The sequence below is a fragment of the Hemicordylus capensis genome, chromosome 2 (assembly GCF_027244095.1).
Source record: "Hemicordylus capensis ecotype Gifberg chromosome 2, rHemCap1.1.pri, whole genome shotgun sequence".
In the NCBI taxonomy this organism is placed as follows: domain Eukaryota; kingdom Metazoa; phylum Chordata; class Lepidosauria; order Squamata; family Cordylidae; genus Hemicordylus; species Hemicordylus capensis.
The window spans coordinates 285,547,251-285,565,923 of record NC_069658.1 but is presented as its reverse complement, the minus strand read 5'-3'; the positions used below and the strand labels follow the sequence as shown (position 1 = coordinate 285,565,923).

The 18,673-nt window shown below is 42.2% G+C and overlaps 1 protein-coding gene across 4 annotated transcripts in view; it reads right to left on the bottom strand.

Moving 5' to 3' along the window:
- CHL1 (cell adhesion molecule L1 like) overlaps positions 1–18,673 on the bottom strand; it is a 382,907-nt gene that overhangs the window by 24,235 nt on the left and 339,999 nt on the right. For all 4 annotated transcript variants that reach the window (XM_053291775.1, XM_053291772.1, XM_053291774.1 and 1 more), the window contains 4 exons: positions 13,873–13,988; positions 13,546–13,750; positions 11,884–12,006; positions 7,856–8,035 (listed from right to left, as the gene is read on the bottom strand). In XM_053291775.1, coding sequence (XP_053147750.1) covers positions 7,856–8,035; positions 11,884–12,006; positions 13,546–13,750; positions 13,873–13,988 — 624 coding nt within the window. The remainder of the gene's footprint in view (positions 1–7,855; positions 8,036–11,883; positions 12,007–13,545; positions 13,751–13,872; positions 13,989–18,673) is intronic.

Below are 18,673 nucleotides of genomic sequence, written 5' to 3'. Positions count from 1 at the left end.
ATATTCAAAGAGGAAAGAATATGAGAAGTTCTTCCAAGACAACTATGCATCAATTACAATCAGAACTTTAATTATTGTACTGCCACTTAGAGTTAGCCTGGATATGTTGATCAGCACATTAACTAAATTTTGATGCAAAGGGTTTTAGCATAATTAAAACTATCTGGTAGAGTAGAATTTGCTAAATGAATTCTGTGAAGTTGAAACGGCATTTTATAATTAGACTGCAAAATAAGAAGTAGGTCATTATAAGTCATATTTTAATTATATATTTTAAAACAAAACAAAACAAAAATTCCAAGTCTGAATGGTAACTTGAAATAAATGCTATCTAAAAGGTAACCAAGATTTAAAAATATATATGTTGTGTCAATTTCTGTCATAAGCAGTGGTAGTTGTAGTAGTAGTAATTTTTATTTCGGTCCCTGACCAGAAAATGTCATTAATGCTGCATTAACACTTGTCATGTCAGCTATGTAAGATTACAATCTGAAAGAAAAGTAGTAAGAGACACCAGTTTGTATAGTAACCCATTTTACTCCCATATTAATTAATTAATTTATCTATCTATCAAATTTATATACCACCCAAACTTTCATCTCTAAGCGGTTAACATAAAACAATTAAAACACATAAAAAGTTAAAACAATGCAACAATTTAAAATCAACTACCAAATTAAAACCAACAAATTTTAAGAAGCTGAGAAAGCTTGGGTGAAAAGATGGGTTTTCAGATATTTCTTCCAGAGATAGGGAGGATCGTATCTTACTAGGGAGTATATTCCACTATCTCGGGGCATCAACCGAGAAGGCCTGTCTCTGTGTAGCCACCAGACGTGTTGGCAGTAACTGGAGACGGACCTCCTCAAATGACCTCAATGGATGTTAGGGCTTATGCTGGAGAAGCAGCTCTCTTAAATACCCAGGGCCTAAGCCATTTAGGGCTGTATAAGATATAACTAGCACTTTGTATTTTGCCCGGGAACCTATTGGCAGCAAGTGTAGCTCCATCAGTAAAGGAGTAACATGGTCTCTCCGAGATGACCCAGAGACCAACTTGGCTGCCTGTCATGGCTCAGACTTCGGAATCAGAAGACTCAGAGCAGGAAGACTCGCCTGCTAGTGAGCCACAGCACCAAGATTTGGCAGAGAAACCAGACTCGGGACCTGAGGAATCTCAACAGCTGTCAGACTTGAATTTGATGTGGCAGAGCCTGGGATTCCACCTATAGTGAGATGAAGTATCAAGAGGCAGGCTCAGAGGGACTCACGCAGGTGCAGGAGATAACAGGGAAGAAAGCCAAACTGCTGACTCAGGGAAGACTGATTGGTTCCTGGTTCTTTTGAGCCTTATATATTCAAGTCTCTCATGGCTGAGTTGCTGTTTGCAACTTCGCTGGCAGCAGATACTGTGCTCTTGGAATTATATCTTTTCCATGTTCCAGTTTGTCTTGTCTGTACTTCCCTGTATTGTTCCCTTAATTCCTTGTTCTGTGTCCTTCGCTTGTTTCATTCCTTGTTTTGTCTTTTCTTCCACTTATTACTCAGTTATTGTTAGAGAGGGGTACCTAGTTTCAGTTCAGGGGACTTAATTCATTTACTGTTTTCTTTGTGAGCCTTTTATTTTCCTTCATCCAGTTTTGTTGCTGCTTTCTGTTTACTCTCTCTCCGGGGGTTGTAAATCCTGTAGGGATAGCCGGGCTATCAGTTCACGACACTGCCGCATTCTGAACCAACTGAAGTTTCCGGACTACATACAAAGGCAGCTCCATTTAGAGCACATTACAGAAGTCCAGTCTGGAGGTTACCAACAAATGTACCACTGTTTTGAAGTCATTGATCTCGAGAAATGGGAGCAGCTGGCATATCAGCTGGAGCTGATAGAAAGCACCCCTGTCCACCGCCTCAGCTTGAGAAATCAGAGAGAGGTCTGAATCCAGAAGTACTCCCAGACTGAGAACCTGTTCATTTTGGGGAAGTGTGACCCCATCTAGATCAAACAGATCAAGGAGATCAAAATCGTCTCTGGAGTTCTGACCCCACACAATAAGTATCTTCGTCTTATGTGGATTCAGCTTCAGCTTATTCTCCCTCATCCAGCCCATTACTGCTTCCAGGCAGGCATTTAGGGAGGATATGCCAGCTCCTGAAGAAGTTGACATGGAGAAGTAGATCAGGGTGTCATGAGTGTACTGGTAACACCCCGCTCCCAATCCCCTGATGATTTCTTCCAGTGGTTTCATGTAGATGTTAAAAAGCATTGGAGTATGAAGCCTTGAGGGACACTATACTTAAGCTCAGATTTAGAAGAGCAACAATCTCCAATCGACACCATCTGGAATCTGTCCAAGAGGTAGGAGTGGAACCATTGTAAAACAGTGCCTCCCACCCCCAACACTCTCAGGTGTTCCAGAAAGATACTATGGTTGATAGTATCGAAAGCCGTCGAGAGATCAAAAAGGACCAACAGAGTCACACTTCCTCTGTCCATTGCCAACTGGAAATCATCCATCAGGCCAATCAAGACAGTCTCCACAGCCTGCCCAAAAGCCAGTTTGAAATGGGTCTAGATAATCAGTTTCCTCCAAGACCACCTGTAGTTGAGAGGCCACCACCCTCTTTGTTTCCTTGCCCAGCCTTGGGAGGTTGGAAACAGGCTTATAATTGCTCGACTCTGAGGGATCTAATGCAGGTTTCTTTAAAAGAGGTCTAATAATTGTCTCCTTGAGACAAGGAGGCATCCTGCCCTCACTCAGAGAGGCACTTATGATTTCCACCAGGCTGCCTACAACAGCCTCCCTACTAGATAGAACCAGCCATGTTGGACAAGAGTCAAGAGAACAAGTGGTAGGCCTCACTGCTCCAAGCAGCTTGTCCACATCCTAGGGAGTCACAAACTGAATTTTTTCTTCTCTTGGCAATTATATTGATAAGTGGCCAACTTCAGATTTTAAATTCTTGAAGTAACTGTTTTAAGAAAGATTTGTTGCATACAGGTAATTAAATACATTCTATCACGTATTTAGACAATACCCAATGTCTAAAGTTTCAGCTTTAATCTAGAAAATACCCCATTGGGTTTCTGTGATGTTATCTATTTTGGCTACATATTCATATATCATTTTAGTGTCATGATAAAATGCTAATAACTTCTCTTTGAGGATGTTTCTACTTCTAACAATGAATATATCCAACATTGCCTAAAAAGGTACTCCAGTTCTGGTTCACAGAAAAGATTATGCCTTTCTGTAATCTCCTGGAGAGCTAGAAATGGAAATGTATAGCTAAAAACACATGCAGACATACATGACGCCAATAAATAACTCTGGCAGATTGACTTTTGAAGTATGATGCATACCAAGACAATAGGAACACAGTAACCATGTCTCTGATCCAAAAAAGTCTGAAGTACATGGGAGTAAGTATATGCAGAGAGGAGTACGGAAAAGCAAAAGGTTCATGTGAGAACAATTTCCAGAAACTGGAAATTTCATAGATAGGTGTGTCACTAGTGATTTTCTGGACGGTAGCTACTAGTTAGGATCCAGTGGTTTAACCTTATGCAATTTCCCCGTTACAGATTCCACAAGCCCTTGGACTTGAAGAGATTCACTTCTGTCATTGGCAATGAATGCCCCATAAACAGGTAGCATTCAGCTGGTGCTGAAATCTAGAATTATCCGGTTGCTGGATAATTGTGTGTATGTGTGGTCCCCCCCCCCCCGATTAATGTTTGAGTCAGGATGAAATGCTTTGACTAAAATTGGGCTTTCCATGCACTCCCCTCCTGCTGCTCCAATGCAATCATGCAAGGGGGCTGAGGGTAGTGAGGATATACTGCACACTCCAGAGTGCAATAGACTTCAAAGCCCCTAGGTCCTTTTGGCTTAAAGATATATGCCAGACATCCAGGTAATAACTGTGATTCTGTGGTTTGGATTTGGATTTTATAAGGAGGCCACAGTGTCCTCTGGGAGATCTGACATTCGGTCTGGCTCATGTAGAATTCCAAAAAGGAATGTGATTAACAATTCTCTTTTGAATAAGACAGGCCTTCTTTATAATCCCTATAGAAGAGAAATCACTGATGACTGGAAATGAGATAGGAAAAGACATTGAGAACTCTGAAAAATAAAAGCAAATACACATTGATAAGAAAAATACTATGGTCAACATTCTGAAAGGTCACTGAGCTGCAGGGATTAGATTTAGAAAACCCAAAGCAGTTAGGATAATTTTTTTTAATATACAGAAGGAGAGAAGCAATAATAAAATAAACAGACCACCAGCATTCTTCATCTTTCTCTTGTACCAAGGGACTCACATGAACATTAAACACTGAACTGCAATTTCAGAAGATTTCTCTTGGGTTTAGAGATTTATGAGAACTGATGATACTGTGGGGAAAACAAGATAAACCTTCTCCAAAGATGTACTGCTTTGCTATTTCCTCACAAAGTGAATGTGTCCATTATGAAACACACTTATCACATAATGTTGGCATGCTTGTATTTGAATCATAACTAAATGCAATAAAATGGAAACTTAAGCTAGATTTGTGCAATATTCACCCCTGAAAGAACGGCTATTAAAACCTTAGTAATATGCATTACCACTAGGAATACCTCTTGGCCAACTATTTTCATTCTGAGCAATATCTCATTTTGAGCAAAAGGGAACATTTGAAGCTTGTAGCTGGTATTCTAAAGGCTGCTTCAGACATTCAAAATCTTTTCCATATGAGCAACCACAACATTCTTGGTGGATACATTCATTGCCCCCACACCAATTAAGACATGAGGCAACAATTTGGAAGAAAAGGGCCACAACTGTATTAATTAACATACAATTGGTAACAATAAAGTGGATTGGCACTTCACACCCAACTACAGTGGGGGATTTTAGCTAGTGGACTAGACCAAGCTGTGAGACTCTACCCTAACATTTTTTATGGGTGATTACACCCTGGCTCAGAGTACTGATACAGAATTAAGGCCAATTGGTGCCCTTCCTAGCTGACTCAATAAGGTCAACGGATCGGTGTGAAGCCTCACACCATTCAAGCCAGACAGCATTTTAGGTCTTCTCCCAACAAAAACATTCCAGCCACAACTCCCTGAACTGGACAGCACCTAGGAAATGACAGGAACTCCACATGACACTAAATATGTACTTTAGAGTGTTCACTGTTATACTGTTTGCATCCCCAGACCTCCACTTTACCTGCCAGATTGTTACCAAGAAAGCCTAGTGAACTAAAGGGAACAGTGTGAAGGAGGAAAAAAAGAACAAGCCAATTGTGAGGAGGGCAAAAAATTCCTACACTGCCCCCAAAAGGATGACCAACAAAGCCCACACTGTACTCTGGGGTGGGAGGAAGTGACGGGTTGGGCAGGCTGGCCCGACGATGACTGCTTAGCCCCACCTGCCCGAGCTGCTACACCAATCTATGATCTGCACCAGTCTTGCGTTTCATTCAAATACTGGGGTGGGGCAAATCTGCCATGCCTAGTGCATGATCAGGTGACTGGTGGCATGTTAATAATAATAATAATAATAATAATAATAATAATAATAATAATAATAATAATAATAATAAAAAAAAATATAATTCGATTTCTATACCACCTTTCCAAAAATGGCTCAGGGCGGTTTACACAGAGAAATAACAAATGTTGTGAATGTTCTGTGAGTCCCAGGCCATTCACAGATGAGTTGCATCTACTTAGAAACATTTCCTGGAGCAGAAGGTTATATTGTAATGATTACTGAAATCTTTGTGTTTGGTCTAAGAAACACTTTGCATGGAGAAGGTTTTGAATGTATGAACCAGTCCTTTTCCCTCCTAATTTTATTCTTGAATTCCAGACTACTAAAGGAGGTTCAAGACAGGCTTTGCACATTTTTAAAATAAGCTCACAACCTGTGGTTAGGGATATGGCTGACGTGCGTGTACATGGCGTGTGTGCACGTGCGTCGGCCATTTGTGTGGCAATGCTGAATGGTGCTGCAAGGAGGAATGCTGTAGCCCCGCACTCACTTTTTGGGGGAGCACCAGTGGGAGCGGGGAGCGGCTGGGCAGGTAGGAGGCACCCTCCTTGCCCCTTAAATAACCCCCTGGCCTCCAAACCGGCTTGAATGACAGCACTTTGAACAGATTTGGCACTCCAGAAAAGGAGCACTGAACTGGTTCCCTGCATATCCCTTTGTGGTCTACACATAGAAGGAAGTGGGAATGAGGTGGGAATGACTGCTGAGGTGGTAGAATAGATAATAAGGTTAGTAGGGAAGTGATGACTGTTATGTGCTGATCTTCCACTGGCACGGAATTCATCTTTGAGAAAAAAAGAGTCAATAGAGTCTCTCTGGCCAGATATTTAAACCATTCTCTCTAAATTATTCTTTCATCCCAGAGAGCCTTGATAAGAGTTATACAGTATGGATTTGCAGCTTAAAAGGGTTATGGCACATGCAAATCAGATGGCCTGTAAAGGGCAACAGACAACTATTCTCTGTCAACACTGTAATGATATATTATTCATACTGATGAGCTTGGGGATCTTCAGCTTATCTCATTCCCTTTGGCAAATTGGTGTGCCAATCTCAATTATTTCCCCCCAATTAATATTTTCAGTGACTGTAGTTGCAGGTTGGCCAACCATTCATCTGACTGTATTACAGCTGAGCAAGACAACTGCAATTGTAGTGATGAGCTTTGGTTTTGAAGTTAAGCAGATCATTTAGTCCAGGAGTGGTCAAATCTTTTTTAAAAATTGGTTTTACACTGGGCTACATGTAGTAGAAAGAGTGATCTGCCTGCAGGAAGTAGTGTACCATTAGACACTATTTAATACTTGGTGACCACAATGAATCACGGAGTTAGCTGCCCTTAAGCCACTGGAATAAGTGCTTCACTATGTGTGGTATTCTAGGCTATTCATCAAACAAGCCCACACCTTTTGCAGATCTCCAGCTCAGTAGCTATATGGTTCATTCAGACTGTGTCTGTAGTCTTAGAACTACTTAGCCAGAATAACTTCATTCCATGCTATTCTGTGCTCAGTGTTTAACATGAGATAGTGACATGAAACATTCAAACCAGTTCCTTTGAAACCCAGACCTTCTTAAATGTAAGGCTTCACAAATTGAGCAAATGCTAAGAAAGTCAATTTCTTCAAAGAATTATCACAGGAAGAAAAATTTGTGAATACTTTAAAAATAAATCAGAAGACACAACTGTTGGAGCTAGGACCCTGGCAGCATCAGTTCTCAGCTGCAATGTCTTATAGTGACCACTGGGAGGTTTTAGGATCATGGATAAAAGTGCTTGACTCCTCCCCTCTTTGTTCTTCCACTGTTAGTCTTCATTTTGTCTCTCCAGCGATGGCTGTTTGTTTAGTCTCTCTCTTCAGCCATGAGTTACAGCTGAAATTAAGTTGCAGGCCTTTTCATATTTGTTTGTAACCTTTTCTTTAAACAAATCCTTGTAGTTCTTCAGTACTAAAGAACTGTCTCAAGACCTCTTGCTTTGCTGCTTTCCTACCAAACTAGTTTTGCTCTGCTATTTGGGGACTGAACTGCCATTCTTCCCCTACAACAACGTCAAAAGCTGCAATGTTCTCACTAGACTATTGGGCCTGCACAGTTCTGTGATGCCTTTGGGGGCCTACTCCTGCAGACCCTGTGAGCTGTGATAGACATGGAAGAGACACACAAAAAGAGAAGACTTGGAAGAGACACAGAGAAACACTTTGGATGCTCATGTAATTTGTTTAGCTAGTAGACAAAAGATTCTCCGTCATCAAACACCAAAATGAAATATATAGAAATTTAGATTACCTGACTTTTAACTTACCACCTTCAGTTATTGTTACTCCTTCCTCTGTGATTGGCTTCCCGCAACCTTGCAAAGTACAGGCCCTTAAATAAAACTTATACTTTGTGCTGATACTCAGGTTGGAAAGCCTCACACTAAATGATGAAGGGTTTGTAATATTGACTTCTTGCAAAGGTCCAATGTCATCAGTTTCATTAACTGAAAGAGGGGGGGAAAGCAAAGAACAGCTACCAGTCAGAGAGCAGCATCTGAGAGCAGCTTCAATTGTTACACGCATGCAAGGAACTTCGACACATTTTGGAATACTTACTTTTATGACATGCAGATTAATCTCAGTGAAAGATAAGAAATGTCAGACACATCTTTCAGGAAAAAATAAAATGCAAAATAGAATATGGACAGTGTGGTGTAGTGGTTAGAGTGCTGGACTAGGACCGGGGGAGACCCGAGCTCAAACCCCATTCAGCCATGATACTTGCTGGGTGGCTCTGGGCCAGTCACTACTCTCTCAGCCTAACCTACTTCACAAGGTTGTTGTGAGAAGAACCCTAAGTATGTAGTACACCACTCTGGGCTCCTTGGAGGAAGAGCGGGATATAAAATGTAAAATAATAATAATAATAATAATAATAATAATAATAATAATAATTATTATTATTATTATTATTATTACTTTTTTAATTGGCTAATGGTGATTTCTGTGGCCCCTGTGGTGTTGAGGTGCTCTTCAAGTTGTTTTGGAATTGCACCTAGGGTGCCAATTACCACTGGGATTACTTTGGTCTTTTTCTACCACAGCCTTTCAATTTCAGTTTGTAGATCTTTGTATTTTGTTATTTTTTTTTCCTATTTCTTTTTCTTCTATTCTGCTATCCCCTGGGATTGCTATGTCAATTATTTTAACTTGTTTTTCTTTCTTCTCAACTACAGTTATATCTGGTGTATTGTGTGGCAGATGTTTGTCTGTTTGTAGTTGGAAGTCCCATAATATTTTTGCATCTTCATTTTCTACCACTTTTTCAGTTTTATGGTCCCACCACTTTTTGGATACAGGTAGTGACGATATCTATAATAACAGCAACAACATTGATAAGGAGAGGAGAGCTGGCCTTGTGGTAGCAAGCATGACTTGTCCCCATAGCTAAGCAGGTCTGCCCTGGTTGCATATGAATGGGAGACTTGATGTGTGAGCACTGCAAGATATTATCCTCAGGGGACGAAGCCGCTCTGGGAAGAGCAGAAGGTTTCAAGTTCCCTTCCTGGCTTCTCCAAGATTCCTGAGAGAGATTCCTTCCTGCAACCTTGGAGAAGCTGCTGCCAGTCTGTGAAGACAATATTGAGCTAGATAGACCAATGGTCTGACTCAGTATATGGCAGTTTCCTATGTTCCTATGATAATAAAATTCAGCCATCCCAGGTCCTTGGGGAGGACTTGATGTCTGGATAAAACAAACCAGTCAATAACACCTGCCTGACTGTGTAAACAAGAAATAATAATACTGATAGAAGCAAAGCTCACAAAACTGTAAAATTAAAAAAATACTTTTGGCTATAAGTTAAATGCATGGTTCAATTCTAGAAATCTGTTGGGAGAAAATAATGAAAATACAGATCTTGAACTTGAAGGCCACAATCCACAAAGTCCCCTATTTATTTATATTTAAAAGTCTGGTGAAGAGTCTTCCACTACACCACACCCCCACAATATCACACTTAGTAGTATATGTATGTAGAAATAAGTAAAATATGATGGAGCAATACATGCAGTTTCTAGCTCCAATCCCTAAAGAATTTCAGATGATATCCAGTATTTTAGAACTGTGCATGTCCAGAAGATTTGAATTCGAACAATGTGAATCTGAAAATATCAGATTTGGATTCTATGGGGTATGGAAATATCGGATATCAGATCAGATTATATCAGATATCAAATCCGAATTCTGACTTAAATTCTGATTCCCCCCACCAGTGGTCAAAGGGGAAATGGGGGAAAAAATCATGAAAAAGCATTAGTTGGTCTTAATTCTTGAAATTTGCCACAGATGAGAAGAGGGTTACAGATCCCTGTAGTGGATGTTAAGATTACTGCCTAATCCTCTGATATTTTCTACAAAATCTTCTGAAACGGAAGACCTTCCTTGCACCATCATTCCACCCCCATGTGAAGGAATCTGCCTTTTGCTTTCATGAAAAAAGATAAAAGCATGCCCCTTTTGCTCCCTTTCATTTTACTGAAATGGATAGGCATACAGTTATAAGGTCCACACTGGAAGATTTCTGTGTTGTTTGTTGTTTTTAAAACTATGGGTCCATTCCCTGATTTTTGGTGAATTTTTGAAAAAATTGTAAAAATGGCTTTTAAAATGGTGAAATCTGGCTTGTATCAAGCCAGAACTCTACAAAAACTGCTGAAACTGAAGACCCTCCATGGACCATCATTCCACCTCCATGTGGAGGAAAAAGGGCATTCCTTTGATTTTATATTAATTTTTTTCTTCTCCATTACAGGAACAGGCAGAATTTTAAAAAAGGATTTAAAGGATTTCACATCTTTTCATCCCTTAATGGCTAGAAGGGAAAGTGAAAAATTCTTTATAAGCACACAAAACTGAAACATTCAAAATAATTTTGCTTTTATTGACTATGTGCTTCTGCAATGGGGAGGACAAAAATTAATATAAAATCAAAGGAATGTCCTTTTCCCTCCACATGGGGATGGAAGAATGGTCCCAGGGAGGGCTTCAGATCCAGGACATTTTGTAAAGTTCCTTCCAATGTGGAATTCTTGTGTGCCAGCTTTCACAACTGTATGCCCACCAATTCAAAAAATATAAAAGGGGGGCAAAAGGCACAGGCTGTTACCCCTTCAGCTTCTTCCACATGGGGGTGGAATTATGATCTAAGGAGGGTCTTTAGTTTCAGATGTTTTTGTAAAGTTCTGGTGTGGAACAAGCCATATTTCATCATTGTTAACCATTAAACAAATTCAAAAAATCACCAAAAATCAGGGATCGGGCAATTCTCTTCAAATTCAGTACAGGGGTCCCTGACCTCCTTCCCCACATGTGTGGCAGGCTTCAATTCTCTAGGGCCAGCCATTGAGTTTTAGTGAATTTGTTTCAATTTCTCCATTCACCTGTATAGGGACAGATCCTATTTTCAAAAATAAGGTCAGGTTTGGATTTTACTGATTTTTACTGATTTGGGGCAATTGCGGATAAAATCTGAATTTTTGAATCCGAATTTGCACAGGCCTAATATATTGGTTTTAATCATAACAGAGAGGCTATTTTAAGTCAATACAGATGGCACTATATGGATTGGCTGGTTTTAATCAGATACCACAATTCCTTTTTTGGAATAAAGGCTAGACTTCTATAAGGATTGAATTCAAATGCCATCTCGGGCATATGCTGCTAGTGTAGACTTGACCAAGTCACTTCATAGCCCGAGCTTCTTATCAATCAACTAAATTGACAGTAATGTGCCTCTAAGGCTTCAGAAAAATGCCTGCTGGCATCCTGACTAATGTTATGTCTGTGTAGCAAAAGCATGCCTAGCCACAGCAGCATCCCTGCTTCAGAAGAGAAGGGGAGGTGGACAAAAATTGCTCCTCCCCAGGAGCGACCAGTGAGGGTAGCACCTGGGGGAGGGGGCAGTGAGAGGAACCTTTAAAGGAGTATTAAGCAGGTGCTTACCAGTGTGTAAACAGCACCTGAGAGCTGGGGTGATCCGCCCGCAAAGCTGCAAGGGGTGGCGGGGCCACAACATAGCCCTAGCCTCTGTGCGCGCATGGAGCCTTCGTGCACTTTCAGAGACCAGGGCCATACTGCACACCCACCAGATGCCAGACGGAGCACCACTGTCCCACATGGGATTGTGGGCGGAGCACTACAGCGTGCACGTGCTGCTCCCCCCTCCCCACAAACACCTGCACTTCCGAAGTGGAAATGCTACTGCTGCAGTTGGGAACACTTTCACTGCACAGACACCACATTAGTCAGGCTGTCAGTTTTTGCATCCAAGTAGAACATTCATTTACTTACTTATCTGATACTGCAATACATATCCAGTGACAATGCCATTTGGTTTCTTAGGTCTTCCCCATGACAGCGTTACTGAGTCTTTATCAAAATTTACTATCTTTAAAAAGTGTGGTTTTTCAGGAACTGTAAAACACATTAAAAACATATTAGACTTCCTGATTACTAGCTCATTCTCTTTAGCCTCCAGTACGCAAGCTAATAACTTTCTCTTTTGAACTGCCAGCCACTTCAGAAAATACACTACTTTGGACATGTTACATGGCTTAGAGTTTTGGAGATGCAAGCTACTTGTCTTCTTCCAATGCCTTTCTCTTGTTCTTTACCCAGCCTCCAAATACTACATAACAGGTATTTTACATCTGCATATGGATCATATAGATCAGCACTGAGTACATGGCAACTGTTACGGGTCGTGAAATTTCTACTTTTTATGGAGCATACAAGCAACATTCTAGTATCATCTGGCATATGCTCTATTTGTTAAGTCCTTTCCCTACAAAGCCTCAGGGTTCTAAGTTTTTACAGAGTCCCAGTAGGTTGAACCCCTCACTATAAATATTTCCATTGTAAACTGTTAACTCTTACATAGCCAAATTGATAGTTACATGTATTTCAAAGGGTAATTAATCCTACTTTAGTTAAGAGATTCAGTTCACAGACCACAGGGATACTTCAGACATGTGAATGTGTAAGAATTTCAGAAAGCACAACAGACTCGTGTATCCTGTTTTTATTCTTCTTTATCATGATTAAAATAGGGCTACGTATTCCTCCCAGCACCACAACAGCCGAGTATCCCTAATGTATGTTACTAGCTATTCTTTAGGGAGCAAATATTGCATGAATTAGCTTGACTTTCCATTTTATTGCATATCACAAAATACTGGCAAATGTAAATAATGTGCCAGCTACTGTGCCAGTAAATAATGTGCCAGCTACTGGTTGCAGATATGTGTTGATGGATATTTATGTTGTCTAAATTAATATAGCTGGAAGAATGCCACTCATTGTAGATAAAATGGATAGAGCTGGACTAGTGATGTGACTCAGAATAATACAGTTTTATGAGTTCTGTTGTATACAACGCTTCCCTGAGTGTTAATGTATAAGTCTGCATTTCACAGGTTAACGAGAATGTGAAACAGAGTGTATACTTTAGCTTCTATCTCCACTCTCCTCTTCTGCCAGTTTAAACTCTGAAGATATGCCATAGATCATCTAGGCCACCCCCTAATTCTTATCCATTCCCCTCTGAGATATATATATATATATATATACACACACTCTTATTTATTTATTTATTCAATTTCTATACTGCCCTTCCAAAAATGGCTCAGGGCAGATTTCTAGGAAGGGAAAATGATTTGAAATATGTTCATATAAAGCACAATAATAAGTATTGGGTGAGCCCTAATGAATGCACAATTGCAGTGATTAAGCTGTATAGCTATTAATCAGTAATTCTATTCACTGGGCCAGCTGTGCAGGAGAAAAAGATCAAACAGAAACTTGGGCACAGGGGCAGGAAAATGTCTTAAAGATGCTCTGCCGATTGCTCTGACTTTAAGAATGCTTGGGCATCGGCAAATTAGACAGCTGCTGTGAGAAAATGATGTTATAAAAATCTGACCACTCTTTCTCTTCACCTCTTTCATTCCTTACCTCCCTCTGGGGTTTGAAACACAGACACAGCACTTTCTGGTCCAGCTCCTTTAGAATTAAAAGCCAAAACTGTTAAGTGATATTCACTAAAAGGCTCTAGACCAGGAATCATTCCATCATTTCGGTCTGCATTGAATGTCAGAGAATGTTTCTCAGGGTGATGGCTTTTTCCATCCAGGCGATTTCGTATTTTCCACCAACTGACCTGTAGTGAGAAGGTCAAATTGAACTTTATCAGGCAGGGAGGAACCATTTCCAATGAAAATTCATTGTAGAATCTAAAGAGTACAGTTAAGGAAATAGAAGGGAGGAGGAAAAGATAACCACCTTATAGCCTCTGAGGTGCCCTCGAACTCTGTCCTTTGGAATTGTAGACCAGACAGCTTTAGCCAGAGTACTGTTGATGGCATGCACTAAGACATTGGAAGGAGCTGCTTCTGGAACTGGAAACATAGGTAAATCACATGTCTGTCTAGTCACTGTATTCAGTGCAATACAGTTTGAAGTTATGGCTATCAGCAACTACTTTTCTTGCATGGTCACTTGGAAAGAAGAGTGAGGTTGGATGGCCAATGTTTGAATAGCTATTCCATAAAGTGGTCTGCTGGCAACTTCTGCTACCTCAGAGACCTAGGCTTGCCAACTAGGGACCTTTAAAAAAGATATGCAACTATTTTGGCACCCAAATGACTTTTTTGCATTCAGAGGAACAGAGACTCTTTTGAGGACCAAACAACTTTTTTTGCATGTGAAGTAGAATCTGAGGTTCTGGGGAGCAGCTGGAACATTTTGTTCACTCAGAAAAAAATTGTTCTCGTGAGCAGCTTCTCTTCCTCTCTCTCCTTCTCCTTCTTACTGACCATCCATCCAATGGGAAAGCCAGAATGGAGGTTCTGCTTTAGTGACAGGTTGCAGAGCCACATGATACAGGAGCACAGATAGGTGGGCCCGGCAGTTGCAGCTTCCTTCCTTCATGTGGTGGCAGTGGAGGTGGCAGTGAGAAATTAGCAGTTAGCTAACCAACTTTACTCAGTTAGCAGCTACCCCTGCTAACTGAATAAAAAGGGACATTTTGAAGTGGTGAATTTCTTCTGTTTATCATGAGGAGAGTAACTGACCTTATCCAACCCCAGCACAGCATCCCTTCAATGACTGATGCTGGTGTTACCTTGCATTTCTTTTTAGATTGTGGGCCCTTTGGGGTAAAAAGAGGAGCACTTTATTGTTTGTTTTTCTTTGAAAACCATTGTGAAACCTTCTGTTGAAAAGTCATATATAAATGTTTGTAGTTGCAGAGAACAGCAAGTGAGTGGGAGACCATGCATGCACCACTGCACCAGCATGCAAAGAGGCTGGCCCGGCAACTAGCTGGCTACCCTGCAGGGATGTGCACAAAACCAGTTTTGCTGGTTTGGTTTCGGCTCTGGTCAAACCGAACCCAGTCCTGTTCAACCACTGAACTGGTTCAAACCGGTGTAGAGCTCTACTGGTAAAGGGCAATCTGGTGAGGATTCCCCTTTACAAGTAAAGGGCAGGGGGGCTTCCCTAAACCTAGAGGGGGTGGGAGGGGAGTCACTTAGTACTTACAAGTACTAGCGATGGTGGCAGTCACAGTGGGGACGATGGGTGTTGCTCCCCCCCCACTGGCCTCCCACAGAGTAGCCCAGACTAGTGGTGGCCCAGTTCATTCCCCTGTGCATGCATGGAGGCCACTTTAGTGACCTCCACATATGTCTGGAGAGGGTCACTAAAAGGGCCCTGGTGTGTGTGCAGGGGCCCAAACTGGGCCACTGCCAGCCTGGGCTACTCTGAGGGATGCCATTGGGGGTGGGGGGAGCTGCCACTGCTAGTACTAAATTATTCCTCTCCCTCACCCCTCTAGGTTTAGGGAAGCCCCCCAACTGCTGTGCTGGTAACGGGGAATCCTCACTGGATTCCCCATTACCAATAGAGCTCCAAACTGACTCAGTTTGAACCAGACCTGGTCCGGTTCGAACTTGGACTGGCCAAGGCCTGTCTGGTTTGACCCTGAACCTGTTGAGCCTAGACGGCTTGAACCCCCCTATTGCTCTGCCTTGAGCCAAGAGCTGAAGTTGCTGGCCTGGCTGGGGAGAGCAGCCTGGGAGACCTGTGGGTGGAGAGGACAGAAGTGTGTGTGTGTGTGTGTGTGTGTGTGTGTGTGTGTGAGAGAGAGAGAGAGAGAGAGAGAGAGAGAGAGAGAGAGAGAGAGAGAGAGAGAGAGAGAGAGAAACCTAATTAGGAGATGAATTTACAGTTGAGAAGTAGGAGCCTTGTGAAGTCTGCACATAGACAGCAGACTGAGCTCACTTGGCCATCAGCTTCAAGGTGGGCTGTATATAGTCTCAAATTAGCCAATGTTTATCAAAATCTGCATAACTAACACCAATAAACATACACAAACCTTATGCAAAGTATCCTCTATATACACTTTTTGGGTGATGTTTATTGACTTTTTTCACCATCTGGACCTGGTAACCCCACAGACACCACTTCTTCCATATCTCATTTGATTATAAGTTGACACCTGGGAGAAAGGTGGCACCCTCTAAGTCCAGAAATGGGTGTGGACCATCGTTGCACCATATGCAGAGCTACCACTGTGGGGAATGCCATTGCGGGTTTACTGTTTGGGGGCACAATCAGGGGTGCACATGTCCACATGGGTAGACAGGCTGGCAGGGGGCATGTTTTGACAGCTACTTGGTGGCAGTTGCCAAGTCAGGAAGAGCACTTGCCAGGGTAACCTTCGCTGCAGATTTCCTGCACCAAACAAACTGGCTCAACATAAAGCCCCACATGCCTGACACTCCCATGAGAGAGCTGTACATGGGAGAAGGGGCTGTTTTGTTGTCATCAAATTATTAGCGATTCTGCCCAACACTCTGGTCCCCACAGATTAGTCTTATCATGAGTTGTGAGGGGGTGTCCCCATAGCCTTACACACTCTTGAGTGAGAGGTCTGTTCGGAATCAGCAGCCTTTGCCATCACATATGTTAGGAATGCTCAATGCTATGTTCTTGATGTTAGCAATGCTGTTCCTGCTGCCCGGCTCTTTTCATGAGTAAGCCAAGGGAGAACAAACATCCCTCAGCCAATAGAAATTGGCTGTCCAAGAATCCCTGGTTGGGGCTGCCTTTTAAACCCAAACCCAGGAACCCCCCCCCCATGTTTCCATCCCAGCACTGCAATGGGGTGCCCTGCTTATGTTGTCACCTGGAGTGTTTGTGCTTGTGAACATACATCATTGTCACTTTATTCCTGGGGAGCAAAGCACATACTGCCCATCCTGTCATCCCATCTCCTTTCCCCACTACTTGCCAGGCAGGGGGAGCAAGGGACAGAGTGGGGAGAGGGGATACCCCTGTGTTATTTTGCCACTTGAAAGGCTGACAAGTTTGGGATGGGACGTGGCAGCATCCCTGTTGTTGGGCTACTTCATACCTGCATCAGAGACAGGAGGGGAAGGGATGGTGCTCATAGAGGCAGCCAGCGAGAAGTGCCGCAGGCATGGAGTAGGTGTGATCCTGGGCAGTTCTGCACCACCTTCTCTATGACTGTGGTTTCAAAAACTGCTTGGAACTGTGGTTACGGTGCTGTCCGCATTCGGACATAATGCTTTGGTGGCCAAACCTCTGGTCTCAGCACTGACCCTTACTGAAAACCAAAGGTTCAAATTGGAGTTAGGCGAGGCAAACAGCAGGTCACTTTCATCTCAAAATTGCAGTTACATGAATTCAGATGTAACAGAGTCCCAACCTCTGCCCTGTTTAACTCCGATTTCACATCATATCGAAATTTGGCCATAATGTTTGAATTAGAGCTAAAGATGACACGATGAGGAAAATTACTCAGAGCAGTCCTATTGAAATTAATGAACAAGTTAGGCAATGCCTAGTTCTCCTTTTAATTCCAACAGTACTATTTTGAGCAATTTCCCTCATCATGTCAGCCAGTAGGCCTGTTTACACAAACATTTGGGAATGGATTGGAGGGTTAAAGAGTTACCATAGTAGCAGCAGATGATCAGAAACTCTGTCTTTGTTAGTACAAAACACACTAGTAAGCCAGGCAAGCCATCCATTGCTGCAATTGGGAACTGCAGGCATGGAAAGTCCTTGGAAAGCCTAGCAGGCCTTCCCAGCATGCTTTGCACGGCCAGTAGACTAGAAAACCTCATGATAGCAGCAGCTGCCCTCTGACTGGCCATGAAGGAGCAGGAGGCGGACACAGCCCTTCTGAAACTGCTGCAGCTACAGGATTATATAGAGTGTGCTTTGCAGAGTGGTATGTTCATGGCTGGCAGCCCCTGTAGCTACAGCTCTCTATTGTGTCCATGCTTGTTGGGTCCCAGTGACTGGATAGAAAAAGTAAGTGAATCTACATAACCAGAAAAACAAGATAGGAGAGATCTCCGCTCTTCCAACCTTGGTTAAGAGTAGGGTACAAACACTGGACTTGAAGCAAAAGAGGGATTTTTGTGCGTTCACACAGTCATACAAACCAGGGTGGAATGCCACTTACTCTGATTCTGATGATTCTGTTAAAAGGCCTAGAGTGTTTGGAAAACAAAGGGGCAGCTGAACAAAGTGTCCATCCAACACCTCGTGAAATACAGGTTGCAATCCTATCCATACTTACCTGGGACAATGTCCTAATGAATTTGATGGAATTTTAACAAATGTGCTTTGGAGCGGGCTGTATCATCTACATTTCTCTAGGGCTGAAACACTATCAGAATGCAGGTAAGGGGGTTGCACAGCTGGCAGAAACACCATGCCACAGTGGGCACCATCAAATGTGAGCCATGGGGTAGAGTCTGCACATGTCTCAGGACTCCATTCATGCGCCTCCAATACGTTGCTAAAACTGGAGGAAACATTTCATGAATGGAGAAAATCTTCATAAAATATGCCCTCTTGGCTCACCTATATTTCTATAGTCTTCAGAAGGACTTTGTATGGCTACTATTGGTTAACATTTATTTAATGTCATGAGAGCACTAGTATCATGAAGCCTATAATGTTTTCTTTAGTGAGTGAACAGATCCTCAGATTGCAAAATGAACCTGCAAAGAACAGCCATCAAGAAAAAGTCTCAGATGTCATA